This window comes from Xyrauchen texanus, chromosome 6, assembly GCF_025860055.1.
Source record: "Xyrauchen texanus isolate HMW12.3.18 chromosome 6, RBS_HiC_50CHRs, whole genome shotgun sequence".
Classification (NCBI taxonomy): Eukaryota; Metazoa; Chordata; class Actinopteri; order Cypriniformes; family Catostomidae; genus Xyrauchen; species Xyrauchen texanus.
The window spans coordinates 8,349,231-8,375,011 of record NC_068281.1 but is presented as its reverse complement, the minus strand read 5'-3'; the positions used below and the strand labels follow the sequence as shown (position 1 = coordinate 8,375,011).

Below are 25,781 nucleotides of genomic sequence, written 5' to 3'. Positions count from 1 at the left end.
CTTTTGAGAGCTGATTCTGTTATTCTGTTATATTGTGACAAAACAAACAAAAAATATTTTGCTATTATCATTCTCTACTGCTGGAAGAGGATTTCAGAGATTAATTGATTGAGATTGTGAGACTGCAGTCAGCATTAAACTTGTGATGATCTTGTACCTGAAGCACGTTCATCCATTCAGTTATTAGTAGCTCATCTGTTCTCGATCGATCTTCCGTGATCCTTCCCGCGCTAAGTGAAGCGGCGCAACATCAGTTTCGTCTCTCACATACTCTCTCATTTGTTTGGGTGTGAGATGATAAAATACAGACTGCCTGCTATAATAAGGAAAGCAATTCAGATCCTTGAAATTAAAACACCTACCAGATGTTACGGACTGTTGGCAATTGATGACATATGATGATAGATGTTAGTGTGTCAATCAACATGCAGACCTAACCGGGCCAATTTTGACCGGCCCATCGGGAATTCTCCCTATCTTCCCGATTGCCAATCCAGCCCTGGTGCACATAGTAATTTTGCCCTCATTACAAAGTTTTCCTCAAACTGAATTTCATTGTAATTTTGAAACGTATGTACAGTATAAAATCAATCACTAACGTAAGATTAAGACTCTTAATCTTAAAAAAGTTTTTTTTATTCTGCATGGACATTCTGTCTTTCTGTTTGTCTGTTTGTCTGTCTGCCTGTCTGTCGGTCTGTCTGTCTGTCTGTCTTTTTTCCTTTTTTTTTTGGAGAGGGTGTGGCACAGTGATTAACAAGGAAAATTAAAAATAGCACTTCATGTGAAAAAGGTTGCAGACCTCTGCTATAATTAATTTAATGTTTATTTTAATGGCTTTGCAATGTAAATATCATCAAATATGAACATACCATAATGAGGTACCATACACGTTTTTATAGGCATAAAATGCAACACTCAATTTTCAGACAATATACAACAGGGGTCCCTATCTCTCTACATATCAAGGACTCCATGGCCTGAAAATGGTTGAAGACCCCTGATGTAGTGCATTTATAACAATATAGTGTCTGAGTCTATAAAAAAAATGTATATGTACAATAGTTTTTTTTTTATTATATTCAATATTAATTAAATATTAACAAAATATTTTAATGAAACAAATTACTTTTCAGAAGCTGAGAAATGTTGAACTTAAATCTATGCAAACAGAATACATTTCTTTTTGGATTTCTTTTTAAAGTTGTTTATGGCTTAACAAAATTCTTAGTAATCTCTTATTTCCTAGTTGCTGGCTTCTTTGCATTCTGTGATGCATTGATTGCATTGATGCATTTGGAGAAAGAGACTTCTGTTTCTTGGGGCAGAATTTGAAAGCTTTTTTGCTTTTGTGGTTGGATCAGGAATTTTCACTTTTTTGGGTAGAACTGGCTGTTTCACATTTTTGGGTGCAGCAGGATTTGTATCTTTCTTGGGTGCAGGAGGCTTCTTCTCTTACATTAGTGCAGGGGTCTTTTTCACTTTGTGGGTAGAGCCGGCTGTTTCACTTTTTTGGGTAGAGCCGGCTGTTTCACTTTTTTGGGTAGAGCCGGCAGTTTCGCTTTTTTGGGTAGAGCTGGCTGTTTCACTTTTTTGGGTAGAGCTGGCTGTTTCACTTTTTTGGGTAGAGCCGGCTGTTTCACTTTTTTGGGTAGAGCTGGCTGTTTCACTTTTTTGGGTAGAGCTGGCTGTTTCACTTTTTTGGGTAGAGCTGGCTGTTTCACTTTTTTGGGTAGAGCTGGCTGTTTCACTGCAGCGGGTTTCTTCTCTTTCTTTGTTGCAGGGGGACTTTTCACTTTCTTTGTTGCAGGGGTCTCTTTCACTTTTTTGGGTGCAGTGAGTTTATTCTCTTTCTCGGGTGCAGCGGGTTTGTAGTCTATTAGGAGGGTTGATTTTCCACAGCAGGTTCCAGCATTTTAAAGCAAAAAACAGGTTCTTAATTGGTGTCCACACATTTGCGTATACTCAATCACCATACACAAATTGCTGTAATAATTAGTTTATGCTTTTTTCTTTGTGTCCATTAAAATAGCAAGATGGCATAGTACAACTTAATTAAAGTACTAAACCAAATAAGCAAAAATGAATAAATTCCTCCTTACCAGAAACATGAGTTATATTTGTCACATTGATTGATGTATTGCATGCTGGTGGAAATCTTGGTGCTGAGATACTGGCTATGTTATAGTTATCTGGGCAATTACTCTCAGTATTCGGTTCTATGGAAGAAGAAACAAAAACACAAAACAGCGCTTATTATATCCTCATTGTGCTTGTTAATTTTATATTTATTAATGTATTATCAATATATTTATGAATAGAGTTAGTTTAATGTTAAATGTTAGGCTCTTGTCCTACAGCCTTGCACAATATATGATGAATGCGAAGTTTTAACAAAACAAAAAACTAATTTATTCATATACATTTATATACACTGATCAGCCACAACATTAAAACCACCTGCCTAATATTATGTAGCCTTGTGCTGACAAAACAACGCCAACCTGCATCTCAAAATAGCAATTCTTCTCACCACAATTGTACAGAGCAGATCTGAGTTACTGTAGACTTTGTCAGTTCGAACCAGTCTGACCTCGCACATCAACAAGGCGTTTCCTTCCACAGAACTGCCACTCACTGGATGTGTTTTGTTTTTGGCACCATTCAGAGTATTCTGGAGACTATTGTGTGTGAAAAACGAATGGGCTCATTTGAGTATTTATGTAACTGCTGATCTCCTGGGCTTTTCACTCACAACAGTCTCTAGAATTTACTTGGAATGGTGCCAAAAACATCCAGTGAGCAGCAGTTCTTTGGACGCAAATGAAAGAGGTCAACAGATAATGGCCAGACTGGTTAGAACTGACAAAGTCTACGGTAACTCAGATAAACGCTCTGCACAATTATGGTGAGAAGAATATAATCTCAGAATGCTATTCAGAGACCCGGGTTTGCACTGTTTTGGCGGCACGAGGGGGACCTACACAATATTAGGCAGGTGGTTTTAATGTTGTGGCTGATCAATGTATATATATATAAACTATGACTGGTTTTTATCTCAATGTATGTTTTTTATTAAAATGTAAGGCAACCTGGCTAGAGAAATCCCATTTATTTTCATTATAATGGACCCAATGCACCAATGGGGGAAGTTGTCAACAAAGTGTAAATGTAAACTAAATTAAAATCTAATAAGCCCAGATGTTCAGAAATATTAGAATAAGAAATCTGCTAAATAATTCTTAGTCAGTGTAGGTATTAATTTTATCTAAACCAAGTCTATCTATAAATGTATCTAAGAAATCTGCTAAATAAGTCTTAGTCAGTGTAGGTATTAATTTTATCTAAACCAAGTCTATCTATAAATGTATCTAGAAACCAATATCTATAAATGATCAATTTGAAAACATAAATTGGCATATCAACATACTGTATCACCCACAGTCGGCAGGCATGGCTGAATGGACAAATCAAACATTAAAAGAATGCTTAAACAAAGCCTGCACCGAAACCGGAAGAACATGGGTTGATGTTCTACTGGCTGTGTTGACTGAACTCAGAATGTTACCATCCTCTGTTGTTAAATACTCTCCATTTGAAATACTAAGGGGTAGGCCTTTCCTGACCCCTTGCTTCAAAGGCCACGGTGGCTTTCTCTCCACAGGTGACATGGAGGTGGTGATTGAGGAATATGTGGATTCCCTGATTAAAACATTGAATGGCATAAATGGTGATGTTTCTCTTTCTTTACCTATTCCAATAGAAAAGCCCACTCATCCATTTGTTCCGAACCAGCAGGTCCCGGTGAAATGTCTGAAACCAACCAAGTTAGGTGAGCCTAATTACCTGGGTCCAACAACTGTACTGGTGGTGACCAGAACAGGAGAGCTGACTGACCATCAACCGCAGAGGATCCATGCAAGCCACATGAAACCTGCACCGGAGGAGGGCCTTACTGATTCAAGGGTGAACGGTGAAAGCACTGGAGGAGCTGAACACTGGAGGAGCTGTGCCAGTGCCAAACCGGGAATCTGTGAATTAGGAGGACCTGAGGAGGTACCCGGAACAGTCAACATGAAAACATTCCTACTGACGCTCTGCATATGGCAGTCGGTCGTGCTTGCCTATGCCCATTCAGCGTCAACACATCAGCAAGGAGTCACAAGTGTAATTACAATTCCTAGAAATAATGTATGGTGGTTGTGGATGAACTACACCGCTGGTGGTAAACGATGTATAGTGTGCATTGATTTCTTATGTTATCCCTATGCCAATAAATACAACAGCATGCTTAACTCATCAGGAGGAGCTGATTAAGAGGAGGCCTCTATGTTTGACCTATACAATCAATCCACCACTATCTGGTACCGACAAAATAACTCTGACCTGTACCGACCATAATGTAACAACAGTGCTTCAGAATGGGTCAATGTGCTCTTTTAACTGTTTAATTTACAGGGCCAGTGGACGTATTAAAGAAACTATGCTGGATAATTCCCAATGTACCAACTGGCCAGAGCCAGGTGCCAGTCCACCCAAGAGGGTGGACTTCCTGAGTCAAGTTTAAGAAGGCTGAATGTTACAAATTCACTGATACGGGTAACAAAACTTCATCCAATAAAAAATAGTTTCAGATCAAATACTGTTCTCAGGTGTAGGGAACCAAGGCCAACCACACATCCCCAAATCAAAGTGTCGGTGTATCCACACAAACATTTAACAATATGAGAGGGGTGGCAGATCTGTGGTGGGTATGTTCTGGTAATGATTCAGAACTCCTTATCGCACCCCCAACACAATAGATATGGGTAAACACCCGGAAACAAAGGTGATGCCTCAAGGGACCCTGAAGTATATCTAGACAGTGTTGGACAGCCTAGAGGTATTCCAAACCAGTTCAAAGCCCGAAACGAAATTGCTAGTGGTTTGAATCCATCTTTTTATGGATAACCCCAAATAAAAACACTGAGTGGACTGGTTACTTATATTATAATCAGCAACATTTCTTTAATAAAACTAAACGGGCCTTCGATTTGGTAAAAGAACAATTACATGCCACAATTGAAATGACTAATCAGAATCGTATAGCTCTGGGTTACCTCTTTGCTAAAGACAGAGGAGTATGTAAAATGTTTGGTGACAAATGTTGTACATACATCCCAGTTCACACTGATGATGATTGTGAATTCACGACGGTATTAAAGGAAATGGATACGTTGAATAAAGAATTAGCTGATATCACCGGACATCAGGGATTATGGGGAAATTTTTTCAATATGTTTGGGTGGTTTGCACCCTGGATGTCCTCTATTATATCGATTGCTGTATGTATTCTGCTTATGTTACTATTTGGCCCATGTTTGCTAAAATTACTAATGCAAAGGTTGAATGTGATGATAAACAGGCATAATATTGCCATGCTCCACTATGTATGTATACCTGATACTGAAGTTGGTTGAGAGGGCTACGTGATCCTTTCAGGATCAAATTGGGCAATGTAAAAATAATAAAGGCCTCTCAACAACTTCTCTTGTTAGTACAGCTTACTTTGTTAAAAGACACAGTTGCAAGCTGTTTCATGTTCTGCAAGAGGATGTGTCTATAGGAATGTATTTCCTGTTTCTGCACTGACAACACTACACATTCACACACCATTTTCACACCTCACGCCACTGCAGCAACATTTATTGGTTAGTTTGTCATATATTTCTGTTATTCTGTGCACATGTTAGACATGAGTCCAGGATTAGTTTTACTGCATTTCGTACTCCAGTTATGCAAAAACATTTTCTTTTGAAACGTGCGAAATACCATGATATGTCGACAGAGTATTACTATTGCAGTCTTTGGTAGAGCCCTTGTTTATCCCTTATGTCTGGCAGATGCTATTTACACTGGGGTGCAAATAGACACTCTTTAAAATTAAATATTCCTACCAAAGGTGGTTGATTTCAGTGTTTAAGCATTTGACATATATGTGATTGATACTAATGACAACATGGTGCACTCACTTTTACGTTTTGCAGGTATTGGACTTTCTGGAACTGACGGCTTGCGTTTCCTGATTTCACCACCTGTTAATACAAAAAAAAGGACAGATTATTCATGCACCAGTAGTACGGAGATCATAAACTTTTAGGACTACCTATATATAGATTATCTTACCCAGTTCTTCAAAAAGGTGTTGTTCATTGTCTTCCAGTAAATAATAAAAGCATGTTTTCACTTTGTCTCCTCCAGATTTTAATGACTCAAAGAGCAACCTCATTTTTTCCTGGCTGATTTTCTCTGCTTTGATTTGGGAAAATTGTTGTATAGTAACAACTTCACCGATGTTACAAAACCTGTCTGCAACCAGAAGATGGCAGAGGAGGATCAAGTAATAGCGAGTTAGCTTCCCAGTTCACATCAATAAATCAGGTTCAAGTTTAAATGATGAGTGGACTGCAATCATAAAAGCAAGAGTCTAACACTTCTCTATTCATTCTCAATATTTTTACAGTAGGCCTATGTATGAAAACATTGTGCATATTTGTTTTTCATTCTTTTTACAAAATGTTTACATATTAAACTATTTCAGTGTAGATAAAAGTTCCCAACTCAAATGTATCCTGAATGAAGCATGTTTTGGAGCGTATCAAAGTTTATAACCATGTTAATGTCAAGTCAGTATTTTATTAAAACGATTTAATTGGGGGAAAAAAATACATAACAAAAGAATTATGCTGAGTGTCCTATTAACAAAAGTAGTGTATTAAATAGTACATAATACACATTACACAATTCTACATTGGATTGAATGATACATGCAAATTCAGATCCATCAAACCCAAAAACAAAACAAAGCAATGATAAAATTAAATATTTTTTTCCCCTTAAGAAGCAAAACTATCATACACTAGCTGTACCTGCTCTAAAAAAATTACTAAATCAAACCAAAGAAAATAAATTGAACAAAAGTTATGGCACAGCAGTTATGGATTAATAATTATAAAAATGTCAATACACCCTGATTGTCCAGACACTCATCAAGGAAAATCTCCATATCCTCCTTAAAGGGGTCATGACATGGTTTTTTTTATTGTATTATTATGTTCCCTTAGGTGCAATTATAGTATTAATATATATTTTTTTTAAGAAAAACTTTTAAAATCTAGTGATTTATGACCTTTTCCCACCCTGTTTCTCATCCTCTGATTCAAACAGTCTGTTTTGGGGGCGTTTTCCATTTAAGACTTCAGTGTTAACGCCCACTGTTATGATTGGCTAACGTCAGTGCCTATGTATCAATTATTGACGCCCCCAGCCAGAACAATATGCAAGTAAACTAAGTAAAAACACTGTGATTATTCATAATGAATGAAATTGCGCTTTAAAAAGTAGTTTAAAGTTTAAAATAGATTACTTACAGTTTGCGTCGTCGTTGTTCCCAGAATAGTCGGCACGGACTTATCTTTGAGCTAACAGTTTTCTGGCAAAGCCAGCATCATATTGAGATTTGTTCTCAAAACAGTCATCCTTAAAATGTACAGAACAAACGCTTAAGTTAACACTGCCGTGACTGGGGCGTCCGCAAAAAATAAACTGCATCCATTTTTCCCTGACGTCTGGATCTTTCGGCAGTTATTCAGAGGTTTTGTTTGACCACAGCCAGGAACAGCACATCTGTGTGGCATCGTAATTTTCCTGTGCACAAGTAGTCTCTGTCAGAGCTCGCTGTCCATCGACTGAACACTTGTGAGGCGCACGGCGATACGAAATGAGCGTAGTTGTCTTGCGCTTAAACCGTAGTTATCTTGTGCTGGAGGCGGTCATATGCAAACGCTGTTACGTCACTTCTAACCGACATGTCACTTCTAACCATGAATCCAGAACGAGCTGTATTTTGAGCTTGATTAAATAAATGATTCGTTTAGAATGGGGAGGACGTCTTAAAATATTAAACTTGCAGGACGTTTTAATGATACAAAGACCTCTTATATACCAAAAGATCAAGGCAAATTTGGTTTCTCATGTCATGACCCCTTTAAATTGGAAGTGAAATATTAATGTCTCTTTGGCCAGTTGTCAGTTCTGCCCGTGAAAGTTGAAGAAGGGCATTTTTCTGGTCTTCCTCTTTTAATTTCAGAAACTACGGCTCTTCCACCAAACCTCTGAAGACATGGTGATTTTTCTGGAGCCATCCAATAGCAGTGCAGAGGTCTTCTGTTATCCGTGGCTTCTTCGTGAGAGAAATTAACAAATGGGATGAAATGTTGGAAGTGTCCTCAACATTACCTTGTGTTTTAGTCAGGATGTAGCAAGTATGATAAAGTTTTGAAATTCAGTTTCTCTCATGAGGCCCTATTTGAGATATAAAAACATACCCTGGCGCTGATTTTAATGTCCTGTTCTTCAAGTGGCACCTGCACATCAACAAGGGCATGTTTCCTGTAACAAAATAATTTAAAGCTAATTTATAGTCAGATGGACAGAGAAAAACGTAAGAGAGAGAGATACCTTTCAACGGCAAAATTCTCCAACAGAATAAGGCACCACCATTATCGTATGAGGGGAAAATCAGACTTGCATATGGAGAAAAAGCAATGTGAATAGATCATCAAATGGAATCAAGTCCAAATTGTCTTTTTAAACAAAGACTTTCAGCAGTGAAATCAAAGGGTGCCTCAAAGACAATGTACAGAGCATACTGAACTGATATGCTCTGGTCTTCTGGCCATCCGCCTGATCTGCTCTGGTCTGGTCTTCTGGGTCTCCTGACCGTCTGCTTGGTCTGCTCTGGTATCCCTGGTCTCCTAGCTGTCCGCCTGATCTGCCCTGGTTTCCTTGGTCCCCTGGTTGTCTACCTGATCTGCTCAGGTTTCCTTGGTCCCCTGGTCGCCTGCCTGATCTGCCCTGGTTTCCTTGTTCCTCTGGTTGTCTACCTGATCTGCTCAGGTTTCCTTGGTCCCCTGGTCACCTGCCTGATCTGCCCTGGTTTCCTTGTTCCTCTGGTTGTCTACCTGATCTGCTCAGGTTTCCTTGGTCCCCTGGTCGCCTGCCTGATCTGCCCTGGTTTCCTTGGTCCTCTGGTTGTCTACCTGATCTGCTCAGGTTTCCTTGGTGCCCTGGTCACCTGCCTGATCTGCCCTGGTTTCCTTGGTCCCCTGGTCGTCTACCCATTGTTCATGTTTTCTCTGTTCCTGTGTTTTTCCCATCGTGGATGTTTCTTTTGTTCCTGTGTTAACCCTGTGAATCTGTGCTTCGTTTATTTTATGAAACACTTTTTAGCTGCATTTAGATCCTGCTCCTGTGACCTTCCTCCTTGTAAAAAGTGCAACCTGAAGACAGTCACATATCGTAAGGATGATTTGAATCAAGAAAGTACATTGTGTTGTTTTTATGCTTCAGAACCTGTGAAATACAGTTGTACAATCCTAATATTACTTTAAATTAAATTACATTTAATCCTAATAATCAGTTTAATTAGAAATTAATTTGTAGAAAATTATGCAACATTAAATTGAGAAATTTAAGGAAAAAACATACACATAGCATCCAGTGTCCTGGCTTCCAAGCTGGGAGCAGAATGTAGTCTTTGAATGCAATATTATTCTGGGGGTAACACAAGATTCAGTAGTTTGTTGTAATTGCATTTATAACTGTTCCAGTTTTAAATAAAATACAACTTTATTGACTTACTGGAAATGATAAAAATGGGTCCAAATCAAGTGGTGGTAGCCAGTTAACTACATAGGAAACCGCTGCCAACATATCCATTCCCTATGCATAGCATTCAATTGCAAAACCATTACAAAAGACAATTACAGTACGTCTCCAGGTGTTCATGAGTAGTAGTTGTAGGAAAACCTAAAAAACCTTTTCCATAGCCACCATGACAATTACTTCAAGACAGCTGTTTGCAATCTGTTTTTTATTATTTTTTTTTGGTTCAAAAGATTGTCATTTGTACAGTCCATTTTTTATTTTTGAAATAATTGTGTGTCCACTTACTGTCGCCCAAGGTCCAGAAATCATTTCGATGCAGTGTAATTTTTCCAACACATATTAAATGAAAACCAGTAATGTGATGACAGGAACGCTTACTCATTGTAACGAAGTAAAAGTAATTATTTAGTAATTTTACTTGAGTAAGTAATTTACTTGAGTAAGAGTGAAAAGTACCGACCATAAAACATACTCATAAAAGTATTTTGTTTTTCTCCAAAAAGTGTAAATATAAAGGAATACATTTAGCACGTTACTAAGTTAAATGATCATCATCGATTGATTGAACAAAATTGGAGATCGGTGTCGGATGTTAAAATCCTAATTGGAGCATCCAAAATATTCAAGTTGACTATGTTTCAAAAACGAATGATGGTGATTATTGGGCTGAGATCCTGTCACAAAATGGACAAAAACAGGTACACGGTTGATGGTAACATTTGAATATGAAGAAGACTTTGTTTCACTGTTTATATATTTATTTGTTTGTGGGTGAACTGAAAAAAGGTCTCAGTTTGGTTCTTTTTAAGAGGGCTCAAATGTGAAATCCCCAGTAGCCTTTTTGCAGTTGAACATGTGAAAAAATTACCATCATAATCGCAGTTCAAATCGCAATCACAATATTTTTCAAAATAATCGCAATATGACTTTTTGTCCAAATCGTGCAGCCCTACTTCCGGAACCCAGACGCTGAATAAGTGGGCGGGTCACTTTTGCGCTCAAACTTTAAATATATATATATATATATATATATATATATATATATATATATATATATATATATATATATATATATATATATATATATATAAACATTAAAGTTTCTGAGCATGCAATTTGTACATATTTCTTATTATTATTCAACAAATTATTAATGTTATCACACAGTGCTTGATGTATGTTTTTTTAAAGGATGACATGCAAAATGTAAATTTAATGTCTAAAGTTTAATGTCTATCCCAAATTATGGGCCTAATTTTGTGGCTTTTTTTTTTTTAAAATAGCAGCGAGCCTACAATTAATATATAAGTAGGTTGAAAAAAGGACAAAGGGAATCACGTCTATAACAAAATAATATTGGTCCCATATATTCAGAAGTGCAAACCTCTGGTGAAATTAATTCCAGCTGTTCCCTATTATGGTAAGATTAACTTTTGTTGGCGGGATCTCCGGGTTCTTTAAATGAAGCTCGCTTGATCGGAATAAGCAGTTGATGTGTTTTACCGGTGAGTAAAGATAGCCGAGCTGTTTCTAGAACCACAAATCGAGTTCTGCTTGAGAAGAATAACAACTATATAAATATGTTGCAGGTCCTCTTCAGTGATTGTGGCTTTAAAAGTGTTTCGTAAAGCTACGGTGGATGGTTTGCTTTCATCATGTGTATCAAGGAAATGTGTGTTTGGACATGGCTCATTTTAGAGTTGTTCCTCTTCTCTGTTAATGGGGAAACATCAGGACCGTAAGTAATCAGAGGTTTTAATGGGTAGTCGTGATTTATTGCAGTGAATTTGGGATTAATTCGGACGGGTCGTTTACGTTAATCGAACGAGTCACTGAGGCCTTTTGTTCTTTAATGTGCATTTGATCTCTTGATTCGGTTTTATTTATTGGAGTACTTCGTTTGCAGCCTTTTTTTCTTCAGTGTTTCATCATTAAGCTTTCTGAAGGAACGTCTTTCAGACTTTGTTCACACTGCTGGAGATATAGAGATATATATATATATATATATTAGGGCTGTCAATCGATTACAATTTTTAATTGGATTAATTATATGGTGTCCCGATTAATTATTTGCTGAGAACCTCAAATAACAATTCGATATGATACATATTTATATCAATATATAATTATAATTAAAATTCGTACTTTCTTGTAGCAGGAGCGTTAATCTTTGATAAGACTATACAAAAAGCGGCTTTAGAATACAATGTATTGTTTACTACCATATTATTGATCATAATCCAATCATTGGCATACAGTTCACAGCAATCCATTTCACAAGTGAATTTCAGTTTGAGATTTATGAGTGCTTGTATAAGGACCGTAATTTGCATCGGTGTCAGACATGCTTGTGTAGCATTTCTGGTGCGTTGCATCATAAACATAACATTTTATGTCACTGTGTCGTTAAATAGTTTAATACTCTATCTTTAAACTCCTATTGAGATCCCTTAGTTCGCATTTGCGCTTCAAGTGTTTTGAACGCAAGAATGTAACGCATGTTTGTGGTGTTCTGCCTACTGAAGTGTTTTCTTCACTGTATAAACTGCGTGTTGCTCATACAGCTGAAATTTCAATTACTGCCCTCTGGAATAAACTGGTGGTACTACAAGCTTGTGTTTCTCAGGAATCTTCGTTATTATGGTCTGGGGGTATGGTGATAGTTTAATTTAATGTGTTTAAAAAAAAAAATGAATCTCACTGAATTAATGTTAAAATGATAGCCCATAAATGTATATAAACTTGCATATGTTTACCATGCTTGAATGATTAGCCATATGGGATGCCTGTTTGTCCCGTGTTTTAGCGGGTAGCGAAAAGGAGTAGTTCACCAAAAAGATGGCAATTCTCTCATTTACTCACCCGTGTGCCATCCCAACTGTATATGACTTTACTCAAATGAAGGTGTTTAGAAGAATTTCTCCGCTCTTTTGATCTAATCCAAGAGACTGGGTGCCAAAATTGGGAAGCTCAAAATCACAATCCAATGGTTCAATCCAGTGGTGTGAATGTTTTCTTTTTTTCATTCATTTTGCCCCCTATTGAGCATGGTGGAGAATTTCAAGCAAATAAACAGACCTAAATATGTATCTGTTTCTCACCCACACCTATCGTATCACTTGTGCTAACTTGATGTGCTTTTTGTAAAGTAACCGTTTTGGCACCTATTCACTTCTGTTGTATGGACCTACAGAGCTAGAATATTCTTCTAAAAATGATTTGTTCTGCAAAGGAAAGTCCCATCTGGGATGGCACTGGGGTGAGTAAACTATAATTTTTGGGTCAACCATGCCTTGAAGCATTCTGTATTCGCGTGAGTCATCACAACCGGTGTTGCTGCTTATGACTCCTATATTCTGAGTGAATTCATAATACAGTAATTGGTGGTATCAATTAAATGCATTTACTACACCGTTGTACAAGCTTGTGTATTACCCAATCTGGGCTTATCAATGGCATACATTTTATAGCCCACTTGATGGCACTATTAATAATTTTATTTTTTTCTAATTGCATGCCCACTGTAGATATGCAACGTGCAATTTACCTTTAAGCAAATGTAGGGGTCCCACCTGATGTAAGTTTATTTGGGAATGAGTGCAGATCCAAATCCTCATTCCACATGCTCGATCAACATTGTTAATTTTGTAGTATTCTGTTTAAAATAAACCAAACAGGCAAGACCAATATTAAGATCAATTCTTTCAGACAAAATTGTGGATTGGCAACAGTTTCCGAGGTAGACCATTTGAATTAAGGTGGTGGACCGCAAAGCGGTGTAAAAGAGCGTTCTTGACTCACAATTCCAATTTAAGATTCTTCCCCGTCAGAATGCTGGTTGTAGATGTCTCCAATAAAAAGCGTTCTGGTATGTATAATTATAATGCACTTGTGGATATCCATTTGATTGGAGTTCTTTGAGATTTGATTCCTAATATTTAATAGGAGACCACTTTAATTTGAAATATTTACTAGTCTGAAATGAGTTCACATATCTTGACTTGTAATGGCTTTGATTCAGATAGTAAATTGTTGTATTCAGTGATCTGGAATTAATGATCTGAAATTTGAATTGATTAGAGCTAAATTACAAGGTTTCTAAGATGGTCCGGTTACTCTATTTATACCCGTTGGTAGATCTGGTTTGCAGTGGATGAGTGTTAAAAAAAAAATTGGCCAAACAGTGTACTACAAAAAAAAAAAAAAAAATCTAAAACGAAGTTACTTATTATTTTTATTTTTTTTAAAACCCTGTGTACGAGTAAAAGACATGTATAAATGGTTAAACAAACAGACATTGCATCTATATCATATTAGCAATGTTGCTAGGACTTGTTCAACTGTGTTTATAGCTGCCGGAACAAAGCTGGTTTTGTTTTTCACTTTGCACCATGAATTTCAGCTTCTAGTTCCAAAGGGTTCATCAAGAAGAATACAATTGTAGATATTATTGTACCTTGTACAAAATCAATTGTAGATATTTACAATTTCTTCTAGTAAGAACTTTGTAGATATCCGACAATATTTTGCAATTGAAATCTGACTAGTCATAATCACCGATATCTGGAAATGACTAGTAAATATTGAATTATGACTAGTCCTGCATGGGGCATTAAATGTAAAAGATTGTTAGAAATATAATTGCGCGCACACACACTGTGCTGTAGCCAAAACGTTTGGGAACCACTGGATTAATGTTACTAGTGAAGTTTGTTCACACATTGACTTGAGTCTATTGCCAAACTCATGTAAATGTGTTTTTATATAGTTGCCTATTGTCTCCAAACAGATTTTTCATAGTAACGTTTCCTGCAGTGATTGAGTCGGGCTCTCAGGCCAGACTGTGCGTCAGTCTTTACAAACCAAATGAGACCCTTTCGATGAGCATTCATCTGGTAAATGATCGCCTTAACACGTTGTTGTACGAGACCAGGTCTAAGAGAGGATTTCATCGCCGCATTTACTTCCAGGTCTGTCAATAATTGCCTGTCCCCCATGTTTCTCAAAGGTTGTAGTTACAGTCCCCCCAATAAATCGTATTTATTTTTCATAAAGGCTCCACAGGTAGTGGGAGAATCTGTGCAGAAAATAAAGACCGTAATAAAGGGGGAGTCTTTTATTGTGACTGAGGAGAGCAAAGTCCTCTTTAAAAGTTACAACAATTTGACATTTATCCAAACGGATAAACCCATCTATAATCCAGGACAAACCGGTGAGCTGTGAATGACTAAAAGCTTAATGTGGAGTTTCAAATCTGTTGCTTGTGAATTTGTCAAGCCTAATATTGGGTAATTTGTTCTTTTTTGCAGTGTTGTTCAGAGTTGTAACCATGGATGGCAATTTTGTGCCTCTTGATCAAATGGTTGGTTTATTCATTTTTCAACTTGTTTAACATCTGCGTGAGATTACTGGCATGTTTTACTTAGTCTTTAACCATTAACAAATGTGACTAATCTAATGGTGGTTCTCCTTTTACAGTACAGTATGGTTGTGGTGGAGGTAAGACTCTCATACATGGTTTAGACATACGCAAGTGTTAAATTTTTGGGTGCTTTTATCATTAATTTCATGGGAACGTTTTCACTAATAGGACAATCAGAATAACCGGATTGGCCAGTGGACAAATGTTTCCTCCTCAAGGTGGATCTTGCAGCTTTCTCATGAATTAAACCCAGAAGCTCCACCAGGCATGTACACTCTGATGGCTTTTATTGGTGACTGGATGGTAAAATGGCCTTTTGAGGTGAAAAAGTATGGTAAGTCATTGTACAATATACAGCATTTTAAAGACTGGGTTTCAGCAGGAGTTGCGTTTCAGAGTTGCATTTTCTAACCCAGTTTTACCCAAGTTTGATGTCACTTTGAAAGTGCCACAGACCCAGAGTGTTGGTGAAGTTGGACTGAAAATTGAGGTTTGTGGAAGGTGAGACATTCTCAAATTTCTAATTCTAAAGTCTTTTCGATGAATGCAAGAATTTAAACCCTATTGCTTGTATCTTTTGCCAGGTACACATTTGGGCAACCTGTTCCTGGGAAAACACTGGTTCAAGTGTGTCGTAATCCTTTTGACTATGGCACTGTTCCTGGGGTGGTTTCTCTTTGTTTGAATAAAACTGCTGAGGTGTGCGTCTATTGCTTTTTGTATGTCTCTTTCCTCAACATGAAATGATTGTCCACTTGCTTTCTCTTAGATGAATGCGACTGGTTGTGCCTCAGTTATGTTCCGTATATCTGACTTCTTGAGCTCCAGTTTTGAGAACTATCTGCAAGATGTTCTCCTAGTTAATGCAAGTGTAACCGAGGAAGGAACGGGTGAGTTTCAGTTGTGGTGCTTTTAATGTTTTTGTTCAATTGTGGTGTTAACCAGCAGATCATCCCAACTCTCCAGATATAGTCATGACAAAATCTGAAACCATATCCCTGACTTATGAAATTGGAAGGGTCTTGTTTACGGAGATTCCGGAGTTCTTTACACCTGGATCCGTTCTAAAGGGAAAGGCAAGGAAAAATGTCATCCTAGTTTAATGTGCTGAATGAGAAACTTGTAACCACTATCTTTCTCTAACCCACATGCATGTAGGTCAGTGTTTCTAGTTTCAACGGGACCCCAATTCCAGGCAAAGCTGTCTATATCTTGGGACGTTGGAGCTGGCCCCCAATACAGCTCCAGAGTCTTAACACTGATCGCAATGGACTGGCATCCTTCTCCATCAATACTCCTAGTTTTCCAAACGATGATGTTCTTCTGATGGTAGGATTTTAGTTCCTGTTTGGTGAATTGAAGTTGTTCTTGGTGCAAGGTTCTTTCATTTCCTTTCTGCAGGCTAGTGTTACTCCAGATGTTTTTAATGGCTACAAAAAGGTGTACTTCACATCAGCTGAGAGGACTGTTCAGATTTTTCAAAAATCTGCTCCCACTACCCCAACAATGAGTACACTCACTATCGTACAGCTTGAGCAACCCCTGAAGTGTGGTAGTTCATTTCCAGTAACCATCAAATATTATTTTGTTGGAGAGACATTTGACCTTGTCTACAGCACAGACATAGTCTATATGGTGTGTATATAAAAAAGCTACATGTGTCCTGCAAATTGTTTGCCAATAAAGTGAATTTGAGGAGCCAATCATCCGTGTGATCTCTCGCAGGTCTTGTCCAAAGGAGTGATTGTTGAACATGGATACCAAAAGGTTGAAGTGACTGCTTCTAATGCAGTGTTGAGTGGCACGGTGTCTTTCCAGCTCTCTGTTGAACCTAATCTGGCTCCAGTAGTGCAGATTCTGGCATACTGTTTTCTACCAAGTGCAAGTGTAGTTGCTGATGGCATAGATTTTGTCACTGAATACTGTTTAAGAACCAAGGTATGGTGGGTAAGGCTTGTTTTGGGGGTATCTTTGCATTAGTTTTAAATCCTATGACTGAATTTGGACTCTGCAAAATCTGTCTTGTACTGTTTGTTCCAGGTGTCCTTGCAGTTCTCTCCAGCTAATGCAGTTCCAGGTGAGAACAACACTATAAATCTCTCTGCTCAACCTGGTTCAGTTTGTGGCCTCAGTGCTGTGGATCAGAGTGTGCTGATTTTGGAGCCAGGAAGACGTTTGAATGCTGAAGCGGTGTGTATGATTTGACTGTCTTCATTTTGTCACTTGCACTTATGGTTGCCTGTCATTTTTATATCCCGTTCATGGTACAATGCACCTTTTTGTTATTTGCCCTTCTGTTTGGGTGTGGTCTGATTTGTAATTTAGTTGCTATACTTGAGCTGTAAACAGTCTACCTTGTGTAGTTGATGCTGCTTCCCAAATGCTCCACAACTGGTCTTGCTGAATCACCACTTTGTATCCCCATCACAGATCTTCAATTTGCTGCAAGTGCGGGCACACTCAGGTTATCCTTATGATGTAGAAGATGAACCAGGATGCCTGCCTGTTGGACCCCGGCTGCCTTTGAAACCTGTTCTTGCTTCTGCACGCCGAAGCATTTTGCCTTGGCCATTACCTCAGGGCAATACCCAGGCCTATTACAGGTTTAAGGTAATGCATTTCTTGTGTTTGGCAGTATAGTGAAAGCGTTTCATCTACTTTGAATTCTGTGTCATGAATTGTACTGTACTTTGTGTTTGACAGAATATGGGGCTGAAGATTGCAACAAATTTGGCTGCCCTGAAACCACAGTGCAACAACTTTGATTGTACGTGTATACTTTATTTTTATTTTTTTATTTCTCCCAAATCCAGAACTCATCCTTTCTGTTGCTGTTAACAGTGACTTTGAAATCTGGTCTTGGGAGTATGTCAGTATTGCATTTTTGGATGTCCATTTAACAACTCTGCTACTGAATCGAGTCTCTAATCCTGAATTGGTCTTAATGTGGGAGACACTCAAAGTGCAGTCCTGGGGTTCTCAGGACTACAACTGAATCACTCTTGCTCCATATCAGATGTGTCCTGTTTGTCAACTTGAACCTGAATATATGCTGTATAAGAAGTTTCAATGGCTTGTCTGTTCCTTTTCTTGAAGTGATGGTCTTGCGTCGTCCTGAAGCCATGGCTGCTGGACCGGGTGCAGGCTCTGCTAGTTCACATTTTGAAGTGACCGTTCGGACATTCTTTCCAGAGACGTGGATTTGGCTACTTGCTGATGTGGGGTTAGTCAAAGAATACAGCGTCTAACTTCAGTATCAGTCTACTGTGGATACTGTTTTGCTGCAGTTTCACTTATTGGCCCTTTGTTCTACAAAGGGCTTCTGGAAAAGCACAGGTTACGGTCAAGGTTCCTGACACAATCACCACTTGGGAGACGGAGGCCTTCTGTCTGTCGCCCAAAGGTCTGGGTCTGGCTTCTCCAGCAAAGCTAACTGTTTTTCAGCTTTTCTTCCTTGAGCTGTCTCTGCCTTACTCTGTAATCCGCGGGGAAAGCTTTGAGCTGAAGGCCACTGTCTTCAACTATCTGACCAAGTGCATCATGGTAAGATTTACAAGAACATGTCGTGACTAATTTGACTCCATTTACAGTTCAAATATGGTATTAAATTACTCCATGACAGGTCACTGCAACGCCAGCGGCTTCCTCTAGCTACACTCTTCAAGCCAACTCTCCTCCTTATTCCTCCTGTCTCTGTGCCAATCGGCGGAATACCTTTAAATGGACCCTTATTCCCCTTGTTCTTGGTATGTTTTAGAAGCTCTACTTGAGTGAGATCCGATTTGTGCTTTGTATTGAAGTGGCATTTTTCACTTGCAGGAGTTTTGAATGTGACCGTTAGTGCACAGGCTGTGCAGTCTCGGACTCGGTGTGGCAATGAGGGCGTGATTGTGCCACAGAGAGGACGCATTGACATAGTCACTCGAAGTCTACTTGTACAGGTCTATGCATTTTAGGTTATTTTAAGATTTCACATTAGATTGAGTAACTGATATAATTTTTCTTTTTTTTTTTCCCTTGTAGGCTGAAGGTGTTGAGAGGACACATACCTACAATTGGTTGCTGTGTCCAAAGGGTTTGTCTGCTTGCTCCTTCCTATTTGATCATGACTTAATTCCATAGTGCTGAGCTATCTCTTTTCTCTGATAGAAAGCGGTGTCTTTGAGGAGGTGATGCTGACTGTACCTGCAAATGTGATTAAGGGATCCATCAGATGTTCGGTTTCAGTTGTTGGTGAGTTTTGCCAAAAGGGAACAGGACTGCATGAGGTCTGTGGAATAACAAGGGATTGCACTGAAAGCAGATGGGTGACTTCTGTTATAGGAGACATATTGGGCCGTGCATTAAAGAATCTAAATGGATTGGTGAAGAAGCCATCTGGCTGTGGAGAACAGAACGCTGCAATATTTTGTCCCATTATTTACGTTCTTGACTACCTGGTGTACACACAGCAGCTTGAGACTGAAATCCGTGAGAAGGCCTTTAACTTCCTGAGGATTGGTAAGTGAAGTGTGATGGACCACATCAAATTCAGACCATGTGTTTTTATGTAGTTCCAGGAAGCATCTGAAGGAATATTCTGGGTTCAATACAAGTCCAGGTCAATCGACCGCATTTGTGGCATTTTTACTTCTCCCTATTTAACTTCAAAACACAAGCCACACTGTAACCTACCTTCATTTGTTTTGTAGGGCTTACAGGCAGAAATGTAAAGCTTTGCATAATTCATTTTTATGAAATGGTTAACTAGTCTGCCCAAAAATGTAGACTCAAGTGTTCTAGGCATATAAACTTCTAGTAATTTGTTATGGCAATGAAGTTGCAAAATTTGCATACACTGAAAAGGTCAGTCAGTAAGTCGCACATGGCTAAACATTGTTTTTTTTTGGGGGGGGGGGATTTGAATGTCTTTGAACAAAATGCCTATGTTTAACTATCAAACAAAACAGGATACCAGAGAGAACTGAACTACAGACATTCAGATGGTTCTTACAGTGCATTTGGTACTGGTCAAGGGAATACATGGTGAGTGTTGTCGGATTTCTGCAGTCTAAAGCAATGTCAGTCTGCAGATGGCACCAATGAATTGAACTAATTCTCTCCTTCCAGGTTGACTTCATTTGTCCTCCGGTGTTTCGGCAAAGCACAGAGATACATATTTATTGATCCAAATGTTATCTTGAGTGCAAGGAACTGGTTGGTAAGTAGGCAGGGTCCAGATGGCTGTTTTGCACAAGAGGGAATTCTTTACCACCAAGAAATGAAGGTATGTAATGCACCTTAACTCTAGATCTAAATGTTATTGGTGTGGGGTTTTCCCCTGTGGTCAAGGAAGTGGAGTTTCTTTAATTGCTTGCAGGGTGGTGTAGATGATAATGTGACCATGACTGCCTACATTATGATAACTTTGCTTGAACTTCAAACTCCAGTCTCTGTAAGTAAATCTACAAGTTTAAACTTGATAAATTGCAGGCAAATAAGCAGTTTTGTATTCGTGTGTGTATATATATATATATATATATATTTTTAAATAAACAGGATCCAGTAGTTGTCAGGGGCTTGTCCTGCTTGAGGCCTGTCACTGGGAATATAATGAACGCTTACACCACTGCTCTGCTTGCCTACGCTTTCAGCCTCTCTGGAGAAACGACCACTCGTCAGACTCTTTTAACAAAGTTGGATAATATTGCCATCACAACTGGTGAGAAACGCATTTAGCCTTTGCTGTTCAGAGGACCTCAAACTGTTTCTTTAGTGTGCCAGGTTTTTAATTTTTCCCCTGGTCATGCAGGAGGTCTTCACTGGGCTCAGATTGTATCTGGTGCTCAATCATCTGGTTCTTTGGAAGTGGAGATCAGCTCATATGTGCTTCTAGCTGTTCTCACTGTAGATCAACTCTCTGCAGCTGACCTCGGCTATTCTAACAGGATTGTCCGCTGGCTTGTGCAGCAGCAGAATCCCAGTGGAGGATTCTCCACCACTCAGGTTTATCAAACTACTAATATTGAATGTGTTCTTGCATAAGTATATTTGAGACTTTGGTTCTAGGAACTGTTGCCTGAAGATTCTACATGCAATGTATTGCATGTTCTGATTCTGTTGTGACTTAGGACACAGTGGTGGCACTTCAGGCTCTATCCTTGTATGCCAGAGGTTTCCGCTCAAGTGGATCCAGCACCGTAACCATATCGTCAGTGGGAGAAACATACCAATTTGTTGTGACTAGGACAAACCAGCTGCTGTACCAGGAGAAGCCACTGAAGAACGTTCCAGGCAAATACAGTATTGTTGTGACTGGCTCTGCTTGTGTGTCTGTGCAGGTCAGTACAGCTTCTATCACTTCCTCTTTCCATTTCGAGGCCTTTGGTCTTTAATTTTATTACCCTCAGATCGCCTTGTTTTACAACATCCCAACACCTGCTCTGACAACCAAATCGTTGAGTGTTGCAGCTAAGGTCAGCGGAGACTGCCTTGCATCGCTTGGACTAAACCTAATGCTGAACTTCACTGTCAAGTAAGAACATGTTTTTAGAAGTGCATTTTAATGCCATATGACTTAATTATTAGAATTGTAATTCTAATAAATTGGAATTGCACTCTGTTTAATGTTAAATGGAGGAAACTTATTGCATGGGTGTTATCGTGACCTCCAGAGGTTGAGGAATTTCCCAAATCTGGAGCAATGCTACAATCTACTGTCCGTGCATTAGACATGTTAATTTAATAGCTGAAATATGTGAACGGGGAAACGTTTCAGTAAACTGCACATTATGCAATGTAGAGCATGTAATTATTAAAACATGCCATTTAATTGTTTGAAGTATTTGACACAGGATGACCAACCTCTTTTATAAGGTTGGGGGAGAAATTCCTTTTTGTAAATGCCCCAAATATGAGCACACGTGTGTACACGTGTTTTCAGAAGTGAATTTAAGGCCCTTGGTTTGTAATGCAATGTTTACTTGGCCCTCAATCAAGTTTGATTTGGTGCTCCACAGGGAACTTTATTTAAATTGAGCCCAGAAAATATTAATGTGGATTGTTCTCGCAGATACAGCGGGACACAAGCAAATACCAATATGGCAATCGTGGACATTAAAATCCTATCGGGGTTCACGGCAGACACCTCAATGGTTGGTTTTGAGTGTTTGAATTGACTTGTCAATTTTGTCTCAGTCAACCCATCTACTTTTCTTGCAAAAATAACTAATCTGGGAATTCTCCACAGCTTGGAACTCCACCCAATTCATACGCACCACTTGTGGAGCGTGTCGAGTATAATGGGGATCATGTCATAGTGTATTTGACAGGGGTAAGAGACTGGTGCTTTTGACGGTTGTGAATACACGCGAGTTTGCGTGCATGTTCATATGTCCGTCTATCTTGCAGGTTCCAAAAGATATTCCTGTGAGTTACAGCCTACAACTGACAAGAGCTGTTCAAGTGAAGAATATCAAGCCAGCTGTGATCCAAGTCTATGACTACTATGAACCAAGTAGGGCATTATTAACGTGATTGCTGTCAATGATTCCCTGTGTCCCTGGAGTTCATTTGCTGTTCTCTTTCTCTAAGGTGACCAGTCGGAGACTACATACTCCTCCCCCTTGTGTGACGCACTTCCTCTTTGAATTCAATAAAAATATTTGTGTACAAGTTGGGTGTCTCTTGGCATACATGTCACTACAATAGATTAAAAATCTACATGCAAATTCAACCAATTATTATTGGAGGGGTGGAACTCTATTCCTGTTGACAAACATTTATTACACTGGTTTAAAATGTGGCTTTTATCTGATGTCAATAAATGCTGTATCCCTTCATATAAAAGGAATTTTAGGTGTCTGAAAGTATTGTGGCAATAAATTTCATCTTCAATGAAGGTAAACCCAGCAAAAAAGAACATCCCTCTTCCTGGACACTATTTTAAAAGCACTTTGTAAAAATCCAAATAACTTTACAGATCTTTATTGTGAAGGGTTTAAACAATGTTTTCCATGCTTGTTCAATGAACCATAAACTAATGAATAACAACCATTCCACAGGTGCATGAGACACTAACTGCTTCCAGACTGTAGGCAATTAAGGTCATAGTTCTGGGACACATTCCATTTTCTGTTGTCATACGTCTGTGACGCGTTCAGTTTATCTTTGAATTTTTGTTCATGAATATTTACAGATGTTAATTTAGCTGAAAATAAAAGCAGTTGAAAGTGTCTTGTTTTATAAAAGGTTTTACCTACCATGGCCTGACCTTTTCTTAACAGTATCATGGCTAATGTTTATAGCTCATAAACTGAGGTTGTGCTATATATCTATCTGGAGGACTGAGGTGTAAAATTTCTGTTCTATTTTTATCGGTCATAGAACATTTGATGTCTACTCCAATGACAATGTGCCGTAATCGTAGTCAACCTTGAGGTACACATCTGCTTTTCTGTCTTTCAATGAAGAGTGAGGTCCACCTGTTACTGAGAGCTTTCAAAATGGGGAAATTTAGGGAGGCCAAATATGAATACAAACTTGAATTGAGACTCCCTTTTCACTCCAGTGACCCACAGCAACTGTGCCAGGGCATTCAAGCACTTATGGATTACGAAATTGAAAGTTGATCCGACTCTTTCCTTTCAGATGAGCTGTCAACTGTTTTGCATGATTAATGACCATCAGTTTGCCTGTCACACAAATAGGTCAACCGATGACTCTCCACTGCCATTCACACTGACTCACCTGGAAAGCTGAGGTGCGTATCGGGATGCTCTGCCTTCAATGTTATCCTCAACTCTCCAACTATGACCTGGGAATTAGCAACAAGCTGTGCAAATGGACCTTAAATTTCCCTTCCAACAGACCACAGACTTTTAGGTAGCCCGTGTTCCTCTAATCCTGAACACTAGTGCACCATAAGAATGTGTTCTGAACCTCTCCTGTAGTCACTTTTTACCTGTGGTGGTGGTGGTGTAGTGGTCTAAGCACATAACTGGTAATCAGAAGGATGCTGGTTCAAGCCCCACAGCCACCACCATTGTGTCCTTGAGCAAGGCACTTAACTCCAGGTTGCTCCAGGGGGATTGTCCCTGTAATAAGGGCTTTAAGTTTTTTTGGGATAAAATGTAAAAGCCAAATGCATAAATGTAAAAGATGACAAGTCTGATCACCAACAATAACGAGTCAGCCTACCAGGAAGAAGTGTGAAACATTGTGGTGTGCACCTGACCCTCAACACAAAGAGCCACAGAACACTCATATACATCAGTGGAGAGGGTCAGTCTTTCTAAGTTGCTTGGCATTCACGTGTGGATATCTCATGGTCCCTCAACACCTCTGTGCTGGTTAAAAAGGCATGTCAGCACCTTTATATCCTGAGAAGGCTGAAAAAAAGTCCATCTTCCCAGTAGTTTGCGTTGTTTTTTCGTGTTTATATGTCTTGAGTGTTTTCTGTCAGGCCAATAACATCTATGGTCGGCACGATCTCCTTAAGATAGGAGTCTGTTAGGAACAGAATATTACAGCCAAGTTTCTCCACACACACACTATACCGGAGGAGATAGCACGGCACCCCGGCTCCTCGTGGATTATCATCCCCGCCGGAAAGAGGCGAAGGCGGCGTAGAGAGAGGAGGCAGAAGCGGGGCTGTAGGGCTGGCCCACTCGCCAGGCTATGGAGGCAGCCACTTAAACCTCTGCTTCCCAGCCTGTTTCTCGCTAATGCGCGATCACTTGTCAACAAAATGGATGAGTTGAGGCTACAGATTGCAACCAACAACACCGTAAAATATTGCTGTATTCTGCTTTTTATGGAGACTTGGCTTCACCCACTCATCCCGGACTCGGCGATGGAGCTAACAGGCTATACCGGGCAGCGACAGGACAGGACACAGAGCTCCGGTAAGAGCAGAGGAGGGGGGCTGTGTGTGTACGTGAATAACAACTGGTGTACTAACACAGTAACTGTGGACAGTCACTGCTCCCCGAACTTGGAGTATGTGTCTGTGAAATGCAGACCCACTTATCTCCCGAGAGAGTTTTCGGTTGTCATGATAACAGCTGTTTACATACCACTGGATGCTAATGCTAAAATGCATAGTAGCATTACCAGCCAACAGAGTAAATATCCTGACGCTGTACACATTATAGTGGGGGATTTCAATCACGCAGACTTGAAATTAGTACTCCCTCATCTCTATCAACATGTTAAATGCACAACTAGAGGAAATAAAACTCTGGATAAGGTTTACTCTAACATCAAACTTGGTTATAGGGCTAAACCACTACCCCACCTGGGCCAGTCTGACCATTTGTCTTTGCTGTTAATTCCTGCATATGCCCCCCTCAGGACAAGTACACCCAACATCACAAAAACTATAACAATCTGGCCTGATGGAGCCATGCACCGGCTGCAGGACTGTTTTGATAGGACCAACTGGGATGTGTTTTTACATCAAGACCTGGAAATGTTCACGGACAGTGTACTGTGTTACATACGTCACTGCATAGGCACTGTTACCGTGGAAAAACAGATCCGGGTCTATCCCAATCAGAAGCCCTGGATGACTAGGGAGGTACATCGGCTGCTGAGGGAGAGGAACACCGCCTTCAGGTCTGGTGACCAGACCCTTTACATTGTGGCCCGGGCTGACCTGAAAAGAGGCATC

At 39.3% G+C, this 25,781-nt stretch overlaps 2 protein-coding genes across 2 annotated transcripts; one reads left to right on the top strand and one right to left on the bottom strand.

The window, feature by feature from the left end:
• Positions 1–1,478: 1,478 nt before the first annotated feature.
• On the bottom strand, positions 1,479–6,268 carry LOC127645072 (neurofilament medium polypeptide-like). The gene is made up of 4 exons (XM_052128592.1): positions 6,166–6,268; positions 6,012–6,074; positions 2,103–2,219; positions 1,479–1,876 (listed from the first exon to the last, which is right to left on the bottom strand). Exons 1-4 carry the CDS (start codon positions 6,266–6,268, stop codon positions 1,479–1,481), a joined length of 681 nt encoding a protein of 226 aa, XP_051984552.1.
• A 5,095-nt stretch (positions 6,269–11,363) lies between these two features.
• On the top strand, positions 11,364–22,781 carry LOC127645070 (alpha-2-macroglobulin-like protein 1). Its single transcript, XM_052128591.1, has 34 exons — positions 11,364–11,446; positions 14,498–14,678; positions 14,764–14,920; positions 15,018–15,070; positions 15,187–15,207; positions 15,299–15,464; positions 15,547–15,631; positions 15,715–15,829; positions 15,900–16,020; positions 16,097–16,206; positions 16,289–16,459; positions 16,532–16,765; positions 16,856–17,068; positions 17,171–17,320; positions 17,561–17,740; positions 17,834–17,897; positions 18,227–18,353; positions 18,448–18,673; positions 18,753–18,876; positions 18,950–19,071; positions 19,154–19,205; positions 19,280–19,363; positions 19,454–19,630; positions 20,080–20,155; positions 20,240–20,396; positions 20,490–20,564; positions 20,669–20,831; positions 20,922–21,115; positions 21,241–21,450; positions 21,520–21,644; positions 22,182–22,263; positions 22,359–22,442; positions 22,520–22,625; positions 22,703–22,781. Exons 1-34 carry the CDS (start codon positions 11,364–11,366, stop codon positions 22,756–22,758), a joined length of 4,344 nt encoding a protein of 1,447 aa, XP_051984551.1. The 3' UTR covers positions 22,759–22,781.
• Positions 22,782–25,781: the final 3,000 nt, after the last annotated feature.